General features: G+C 70.9%; 1 protein-coding gene across 2 annotated transcripts; it reads left to right on the forward strand.

The window, feature by feature from the left end:
- The first annotated feature begins 1,513 nt into the window (after positions 1–1,513).
- On the forward strand, positions 1,514–9,311 carry NAB2 (NGFI-A binding protein 2). 2 transcript variants are annotated; one of them, XM_039514562.1, is made up of 7 exons: positions 1,514–1,605; positions 4,258–5,048; positions 5,448–5,581; positions 6,324–6,375; positions 6,732–6,864; positions 7,117–7,317; positions 7,949–9,311. In XM_039514562.1, the coding sequence occupies exons 2-7, from the start codon at positions 4,272–4,274 to the stop codon at positions 8,041–8,043; spliced, it is 1,392 nt and encodes a 463-aa protein (XP_039370496.1). In that variant the 5' UTR covers positions 1,514–1,605; positions 4,258–4,271; the 3' UTR covers positions 8,044–9,311. The 2 variants fall into 2 exon arrangements, with proteins under 2 accessions (XP_039370496.1, XP_039370497.1); XM_039514563.1 differs by having other exon boundaries at positions 1,555–1,601.
- Positions 9,312–9,326: the final 15 nt, after the last annotated feature.

The following is a 9,326-nucleotide window of genomic DNA, read 5'->3' on the forward strand; positions in this document are numbered from 1 at the left end:
CCCACTGACCCCGACGGAGCTACGGCCCATTCACGCCAGCCGGGGATCCGGCCCCACTGATCCTGATGGAGCTACGGCCCATTCACGCCAGCCGGGGTCCGGCCCCATTGACCCCGATGGAGCTACGGCCCATTCACGCCAGCCGGGGATCCCGCCCCACTGACCCCGATGGAGCTACGGCCCATTCACGCCAGCCGGGGTCCGGCCCCATTGACCCCGATGGAGCTACGGCCCATTCACGCCAGGCAGGGTCCGCCCCCACTGAGCCCAGTGGAGCTACGGCCCATTCACGCCAGGCAGGGTCCGCCCCCACTGAGCCCAATGGAACTACGGCTGTGGGGCTCACCTCCCATCCCACCCCCATAAGGCAGAGAGCAGGAGGGGGCAGAGGCAACCCACGCCGTGACCTCTGCTAGCAGGATGAATCACTGCTCCCTCTGCCCCAGCAAAGGCCAGAGCCCACGCGGTGCCCGTGGGCAGGACTGAGGGCTGGGCTGGATCCCCCCCTCCCTCCCGCCCCACTCCAGTGGGGCCGAACCCAGGGCCTTCCTCCCGAAAGGAGCTAGAGGAGTAGCGCCCGTGGCGGGCAGCGGCAGTAGGAGGCTGTTATCCTCCCAGCCAGGGCAGCTGCTACGGGGGCCACGGCACCCAGCACGACACAGGTGGGGGGACTCTGGCAATGGCACCCCAGCCATTGGGGGGGGGTTCTCTTCGCTGGGGGGGCGCTAAATGGGGGGTGCTTGTCCCCACTGCGTACCGGGAGTGCGGGAGGTTAGAATTGCCTAGGGCCCATGGGCCCCCCGGGGAACCAGCACCCGCTTGGCGTGGGCTCCTCAGACACGGCCCCCGGCCTCCCGCCCAGCGGCACCGAGGGGGAGGGGAGGGCGCCGTGACCCACACTCCCTGGGCAGAGACCACATGGGGGAAGCCCCCCCCACGATGCTCCTTGTCCCCCTGGGGGCGGTGCCCCAGCTCTCTGGATCTGCCCCCCTGTGTCCTGCCCTACCTGCACCCCCCCTCCATGGGGACCCCCCCCTGTGCTTCCTCTGTACCCTCCAGGGATGCCCCCTGCACCCCCTGCCCCTGGGGCTCGCTGCGCCCCCCTGCCCTGGGGACCCCTGAGCCCCCCTGCCCTGGGGACCCCTGCGCCCCCTGCCCCTGGGGACCCCTGCGCCCTCTTCCCCTCCCCAGGCTCCCCCACACCCTCCGCCTCCCCTGCCCCTGCGCCCCCTCCCGCGGACCCTCCGCCTCCCCTGCCCCTGCGCCCCGCCCAGCCTGCGCCCCCTCCCGGACCCCTCTCGGGGGCCGGCGGGGCAGAGGAGGCGCCGCTGAACCCGCCCCCGGAGCCTCCCACGCGCCGCGCAGCGCAGCCGGGCGCTGCTATTTCTCTGTAAATCCGGTGTGGGCGGCGCGCAGAGCGCAGCGGCGGAGGCAGCGAGCGGCCAGCGCCGAGCGGGGCAGCGGCGGCGCGATCCAGCCGGCCCGGGGCAGCGGGGACCCCGGCGAGCCCCGGCCCGGCCCCGCCGCCGGGCGTGCCCGGGCGGGGCGAGCGAGGCGCCGGGGAGTTGGGAGCCACAGCGGCGGGGCGCGGCTCCAGCCAGGCCAGTAAGCGAGGGGGCATGGGGCTGGCACAGCAGGGAGAGCTGGGGGTGGGGAGCCGGAGGGCTGGCACAGCAGGGAGAGCTGGGGTGGGGAGCCGGAGGGGGCTGGCACAGCAGGGAGAGCTGGGGGTGGGGAGCCGGAGGGGGCTCGCACAGCAGGGAGAGCTGGGGTGGGGAGCCGGGGGCTGGCACAGCAGGGAGAGCTGGGGGGCTGGCACAGCAGGGAGTGCTGGGGTGGGGGGCTAGCATGGGGACCTGGGGGTTGGCACAGCAGGGGAGCTGGGGGCAGGTGGCTCGCACAGCAGGGAGAGGTGGGGGGCTGGCATGGCAGGCAGAACTGGGGCTGTGAGCTGAGTGAGGAGCTGTGGGGGGGCTGGCATGACAGGGAGCTGGGCAGGTGGGGGGATGGGGCAGCAGGGGGAGGTTGGGGCTGGCATGGGGCAGAAGCCTGGGGGCAGGAGGGAGTGGGGACAGGGAGGGGGGAGCTGGGGCTGGTCCTGGGGAAGGAAGCCTGGGGCAGGAGGAGCACAGGATGGCATGGGGGGGGGGGGTCTGGGTTTTGCTGACACTGGACCATGAAGGTCTCCCGGAATCCGGGAGACTGTGGGGCTGCCCCCCCCCCTCCCCGTGGCCTGGTGCAGTATTTGCCCTTCGCTCTCCAGGTGCTGAGACGTCTCCTGGGGGGCTGGCTGCCCCCCCCCCAAGTCAGGCCAGAGCTGGGAGGGGGATGGACATCTCAGGACTGTGACACCCCCCCCCCCCAAACCGTTGCTGCTCAAAACTTCTTGATGGGAGGGGCACCTGGAATAAGGCGGCTGAGCTGGGATGCTGGGAATGTGTATGGGGGGGGGGGTCCCTTCCTTCCCCATTCAGGGATGGAGCTGGGGATCCCCCCGTGCGTTGGCACGTCCCGGCCATACAGCCCCAGTGCTGTAGCGGTTGGGGTACTGGGACAACACCCTGTCCTTGTGGGGCATTGCCCCCGGGATGGGGGCAGAGGCTGGGTGCGGGGGATGTATCCCAGGCACCCCCCCATGGGCAGTGGGGCGACCCTTCCAGCCTTGTGCCCACCTGTCTGGGGGCTGCCACTGCCCCAGGGTCCTTCTCTTGGCTCAAGGAGCGAGACCCTCCCGATTGCGTCGTAGTGGGACTGGGCGGGGGAGAGGGGAGACCCTGCTGATCGGGGGCTCCAAGCCAGTTGCCAACGGCTCTGGCTCCGGGGGGTGCTGGCAGTGGGGCTGCGTAGGTGCCGGATTGGGAGGGGTCGAGCTGTGCTCACGGGTCCTGGGTGCCTCCAAAATGCTGCACGCACAAGCACGCCCATTGCCCTGAATCCACGGGCATCTCCCTGGAGCCCGTGGGAAACACCAACGCATGTCTCAGGCTCCCGGTGGCATGTACAAAAGCCGGATTCTCTGTGAGGGTACAGGGCACTGCCCCTTAGTGGGGGCTGGGCTACACAGGAGGAGTGTAAAGTTGGTGCTGGGTGCAGTGTGGGGGGATGGTGGGGTGCTGTGCAGAATGCAGTAAGGGGGGGTTGCAGCCATGCAGTGGCGGGAGGTTAGGGTGCTGGGTGCAGTGTGGGGAGGTTGGTGGGGTGCAGTGCAGAATGCAGTGGGGGGTTGCAGCCATGCAGTGGCGGGAGGTTGGGGTGCTGGGTGCAGTGCAGCAAGGTTGGGGTGCTGGGTGCAGTGCAGCGAGGTTGGGGTGCTGGGTGCAGTGCGGGGAGGTTGGTGGGGTGCAGTGCAGTATGCAGTGGGGGGTTGCAGCCATGCAGTGCGGGGAGGTTGGGGTGCTGGGTGCAGTGCGGGGAGGTTGGTGGAGTGCAGTGCGGGGAGGTTGGGGTGCTGGGTGCAGTGCGGGGAGGTTGGGGTGCTGGGTGCAGTGTGGGGAGGTTGGTGGGGTGCAGTGCGGGGAGGTTGGTGGGGTGCAGTGCGGGGAGGTTGGGGTGCTGGGTGCAGTGTGGAGGTTGGTGGGGTGCAGTGCGGGAGGTGGTGGGGTGCTGGGTGCAGTGTGGGAGGTTGGTGCTGGGTGCAGTGCGGGGAGGTGGTGGGGTGCTGGGTGCAGTACGGGGAGGTTGGTGGGGTGCAGTGCGGGGAGGTTGGGGTGCTGGGTGCAGTGCAGCGAGGTTGGGGCGCTGGGTGCAGTGCGGGGAGGTTGGTGGGGTGCAGTGCGGGGAGGTGGTGGGGTGCTGGGTGCAGTGTGGGGAGGTTGGTGGGGTGCAGTGCGGGGAGGTGGTGGGGTGCTGGGTGCAGTGTGGGGAGGTTGGTGGGGTGCAGTGCGGGGAGGTTGGGGTGCTGGGTGCAGTGCGGGGAGGTTGGTGGGGTGCAGTGCAGGGAGGTTGGGGTGCTGGGTGCAGTGCGGGGAGGTTGGTGGGGTGCAGTGCGGGGAGGTTGGGGTGCTGGGTGCAGTGCAGCGAGGTTGGTGGGGTGCAGTGCGGGGAGGTTGGGGTGCTGGGTGCAGTGCAGCGAGGTTGGTGCAGTGCCCCGGGCTCTTACCACACACCAGCCGGTGACCTTCCCTCTCCCAAGGGCTGGGTTGGGGACCCCGACTCTCCCGGCCGTGTCGAGCTCTGGCTGGTGGCTGGGTCTCCATTCCCCCCCTCTCCCCTCCCCATGCCCTGCCCTGGCACTGACGCCCCCTCTTCCCCCCACAGGCCGGCCCCTCGCCATGGCCCTGCCCCGCACCCTGGGCGAGCTGCAGCTGTACCGGGTGCTGCAGCGGGCCAACCTGCTCTCCTACTACGAGACCTTCATCCAGCAGGGCGGGGACGACGTGCAGCAGCTGTGCGAGGCGGGCGAGGAGGAGTTCTTGGAGATCATGGCGCTGGTGGGCATGGCCACCAAGCCCCTGCACGTCCGGCGCCTGCAGAAGGCCCTGCGGGAATGGGCCGCCAACCCCGGCCTCTTCAGCCAGCCCGTGGCCTCCCTGCCCGTCAGCAGCATCCCCCTCTTCAAGCTCTCCGAGAGCGGCGGGCGCAAGTCGCTCAGCAACGGGCACGCCAGCCCCGGCGAGGCCCCGGGCAAGGCCACGCCGCCCGCCCGCAGCCCCTCGGAGCCGGGGGAGAAGCTCTCCCCCCTGCCCGCCCCCCAGTGGCCGGGGCGGAGCACCCCAGAGTCGGAGGGGGGCGGCGCGGAGGAGGACGGGGGGCCGCCCCCCTTCTCGCCGGGGGCGGGCGGGGAGCCGGCCCCGGAGCAGCTGGAGCCGGAGCTGGCGAGGACGGTGGCGGAGAGCGTGGAGCGGCTGCTGCAGAGCTGCCCGCGGGGGGGCGGGCCCGGGCTGCGGACCCTCATGAAGCTCAACAAGAAGCTGGCCAAGGCAGTGGGGCACATCTTCCAGCTGGACGACGGGGACCGGCGCAAGGAGGAGGAGATCCGGCGGCACAGCGCCATCTACGGGCGGGGCGAGGCCCGGCGCCGCGACGGCAAGCCGCTCACGCTGCACGAGGTGAGCCGGGCGGGGGGCGCGGGAGCGACGGCCGGGGGCAGCACACGCCGCCGGGGCGGGGGGCTTGGCAGCAGGGGGGCCACAGGGGAGCCCTTGCCCAGACCCCCCCCCAATGCAGCCACCTCTGGGGTGGGATGGCTCCGGAAGGGGACTCCTGTATCTGACTGCAACAGTCCATGGATTGGGGCGGGGGGGCTGAGAGCCAGGACGCCTGGGTTCTATTCCAGGCCTCTTGCCGTCCCTCTATTTATCCATCCCTGGATCCTTTATCCTGCCTTCGGCCCATCCCTCCCCGGTGCCTGTCTCTCTGCCCCTCCCCATGGCGTCAAGGCTCCTGGGGTCCCCCCCAGCCCGTGACTCGCCCCCCCCGGCTAACGGCCTCCGTCTCGGCCCCCCCAGCTGACCATCAACGAGGCGGCGGCGCAGTTCTGCCTGCGTGACCACACGCTGCTGCTGCGCCGGGTGGAGCTGTTCTCCCTGTCGCGCCAGGTGGCCCGGGAAAGCACCTACCTGTCCTCGCTCAAGGGAGCCAGGTGAGCTGGGACCCCCGGAGACGCCCCCTCCCGTGCGGCCCCTGGGCCAGGCTGGGGGGCCCCTGCGCCCTGGCGTTGCTCAGGATACGGGGCAGCAGAGCATGGGGCGGGGGCTGCAGGGGGGGCCCAGGGCAGTGGGGTGAGGGGCCCAGGGGGCATCAGGCTGTGGGGAGGCTGCTGCAGACTCCTGCTCCCCCCACAGCCTCTCTCTGCCCCCAGTGCCCAGCGGAGCCGCCCTGCCCGCTCCCTCCTGTGGGGCAGGGGGGCATTGGAAGCTGCCTTCCTCAGCCTCCTCTTCCTCCCCTCCCCGCGGGGGATTTCTCGTGTCCCCCCCCACCCCCCCCGCCCCTGCCGAGCCAGCTGCCCACCTGCCCTGCAGCCCGGCCCCCGAGTTCCTCCTTCACTTTGGATATTTTCCACCTGAGCCGCTGCTTCCCAGGGAGGGCGACATCGGGGAGCCCGGGGCAGGAGGGGGGGAAGGTGCCACAGGTGCCGGCTTGCAACCCCCCTCCTCTCCCTGGATTAGCCGGGGCTGGTCCCCCCCAGGGAGCGGTGGGTGGCCGAGCCGGAGGAGTCCCGGCGTTGGAGCGGCACCATGACCCAGCGGCTCCGGTATCCCCCCACCCCGGGCTGCGGGGTCTCTGCCTGCCCCTCGAGCCACCGGGGTCTGAGCCTCCTGCCCTGGGGGGCTCCCGGCAGCGCCTCCCGGCCCCTGACGCTTTGTCCTGTCGCCTCCGCGCAGGTCGCATCCGGACGAGGGCGGAGCCGTGCAGCCCAAGAAGCTGAAGCAGGAGGTGGGTGCTGGGCTGGCGGGTGCCCCGGGGGTGCCGCTGGCGGGGGGGGGGGACAGCCGGCTTTGGGGGCGCTGGAGCAGCGGGCGAGGGAGAAGCGCTGGCACTGGGGGGTGGGGTGGCGCCCTCCTTAGCCAGGGTCTGCCCCAGGGCCGAGCCGGGGCGCTGGGTGCGTTGCCCTCAGCAGAGCGCGGCCTGCGCCCCGTGCCCACGCGGGAGGGGTCCGGCTCACCCCCATCCCGGCTACCTGGCCCGGTGCAGCTGCCTGAGCTTGGTGCCTCCATCCCATCCAGCTGGGCACCAGGCCGGGTCTGACACCCTCCCCCCCGCCCCCCCTCTAACCGGCCGCTCGCCTGCAGGTGGGTGAGCAGAGCCGCCCTGAGCCCCTGCAGCTGCCGGGGGGGTCGGAGTCCTACGCCCCCCCGTACAGAGCCAGCCTGGAGGAGGACGCAGCCAGCCTGTCGGGAGAGAGCCTGGACGGGCATCTGCAGGGTGAGTGGGGAGCGGGGGGGCTTTGTACTGATTAACCCCGTCAGCACTGCAGGGACCTTCCCTGGCCAAGGGCACTCGCCCAGATCCAGGGCAGGACACAGACACCCCCACCCCTTTGTGTTCCTGGGCGTGGGGGGGGGGGCAGGGTGCCTGTGCATCTACCCCCCCGAGCTGCTATAGGGAGGCAGAGACTGCAGCCCCTGGCACCCGACTCCGCCCCTGCTGACCCTCGCTCGATCGCTCTCTCTGCAGCCGTCGGCTCCTGCCCCCGCCTCACGCCGCCCCCCAGCGCCGCCCCCGACCTGCCCCTCGGCCTCCCCCCCCACGGGCTCTGGAGCCGCCACATCCTGCAGCAGACGCTGATGGACGAGGGGCTGCGCCTGGCCCGGCTGGTGTCCCACGAGCGCGTCGGGCGCCTCAGCCCCTGCCTGCCGGGCAAGTCCCCGGGCCCAGGTGAGCTGCCCGGGAGGGGGAGGGGTGAAAGGGGGTCATGGGGCCTGCGCCCCAGAGGCTAGGGATGGGATAGCGGGGGTGGGGCAGGTGCCGTGGGGGGGTACCTGGCTGGGGGGGAGGGGTCAGAGTTTATACCCACATGGGCTGTTCCCTGCACCCAGCTTGGGGCTGAGAGCTGGGGGGGAGCCCAGGGCTGGGCTAGCAGGGGCTGCGGGTCGGGAGTGAGGGGCACCGGCAGAGCTGTGGGGGGGGGGAGCCCAGGGCTGGGCTAGCAGGGGCTGCGGGTCGGGAGTGAGGGGCACCGGCAGAGCTGGGGAAGGGGGGAGCCCAGGGCTGGGCTAGCAGGGGCTGCGAGTCGGGAGTGAGGGGCACCGGCAGAGCTGGGGGGCCCGGGCCCAGCTCTGTGATTTGCTCTTTGTCTCACCAGTTACTGAATGGAAAAAAGAAACAATTTGTGGAAATTCCACCCAGCCCCTCCCCCCGCCCCGCAGACAGGAGAGGAAGGAAGTGGGGGGGCGGGCGGGGGCAGCTGACGTCCTGGGAACCCCATTGAAAGCAGCCCGCGGGGGTGGGGGGAGGGTTTTTCCTCCAGGGGCCCCCCTCAGGCTGACCTGGCCCTGTCTCCCCGCAGAGTTCGAGGACGGGCTGGCAGAGGGGCCCCCCCCGGCCCAGGCCGAGTCCCGCCGGAGCAGTGTGAAGGTGGAGCAGGAGACCAGCCGGCAGTGAGCCGCCGAAGCCCCCCGGGTAGGGGGGTGGGGCCCACGGCAGCCCCCCCTCCACTAACAAGCAATAACCCCAGGACTGGGGGGCCCCCCTCCCCGTGTGCTCCCCAGAGAGCCAGGCCCGGGGGCAGCGGGGGGCTGGGCAGCGCTGGCCCAGGCCTGGCCGCAGCAGGGAGGGCCCAGCCCGGTGAATGGGACCAGCTGGGCACGGTCCCCCCGCCCCAGACATCGCCCCCCCTCCAAACCCCACCCTAGCCCCAGCTCTCCCCCCAGCCAGCCCCCTTCCCCCCAGCTGGGGTGATGAGAAGGGCCACTCTTCAGTGCGGGGGTGTTTTAAGGGGGGGTGACATTCACCCCCCCCCCGAGAGGCAGGGAGAAGAGAGCTGGCGGGGGGAGACCCCTGGGGGGAGACCCCGGGAAGGGCTCTTGCAGGCAAAGCACAAGAATGGGGGGGCTGAAGGGGCCAGGGGGTGATCCCGGGGGGCCAGGGGGTGATCCCGGGGGCCCAGGAGAAGGGTCTGGCCCAGCCTCCCCCAGTGGCTGTGGAGGGGAACCAGCCTGCCGGGGCTGCTGGTTGTGGGCTGAGGCTGCGGGCAGGGGGGTCCTGAAGGGGGAAATCCCCCTCCCCCCCCACAAATTCCCCCTTCCACTGCTGCCCCCAAATTTCCCAGCCCAGCAGCGCAATTGTCCTGGTCTGCGAGCCTCACAGCCCGAAATCCACCCCCCATCCCTGATCCTGCCCTTGCCCAGCCGACCGGGCTGGGGGGGGCATGCTGTCCTTTGCACACCAGCCCCCCCCCAACACACCCAGGCACCGGCTGTATCCCCACCTCTGGGGCCGGCTGTTTGCACACAGCACAGACAATCCACTCCCTGGGACTCTGCCCCAGCCCCCAGCATGGGGGGGGAGGGGAAGAGAGATTTAATGGGACAATCAGGGGTACCCCCCCCGCCCCATGTCACCACCACAGGGGGGCAGAGCAGATTAAAAAGCCACCTGGCTGGTGGGGGGCATCAGGGAAAAGATTGAGGGGCTCAGCACCAGTGTCACTGCCCCCAGCATATTCCACGGGAGGCTGTTCCCCTCCTCACGCGCCGGGGGGGGGTCCAGGCTGCACTTTGGAGCCCCCCCGTTCCCGGCAGCGCTGGTTCGAGACCCGGTCACGCTCCCGTCGGCCGCCGGTTTAGAGCATTAGCGACGTTTCCTTTGCAGCCTGTACAGTAGATTATTTATTTTGTTATTTTGGAATAAAACTTTATTTTATGGCTTAATCCCCTCTCCGCTCC

The sequence above is a fragment of the Mauremys reevesii genome, linkage group 25, assembly GCF_016161935.1.
Source record: "Mauremys reevesii isolate NIE-2019 linkage group 25, ASM1616193v1, whole genome shotgun sequence".
NCBI lineage: Eukaryota > Metazoa > Chordata > Testudines > Geoemydidae > Mauremys > Mauremys reevesii.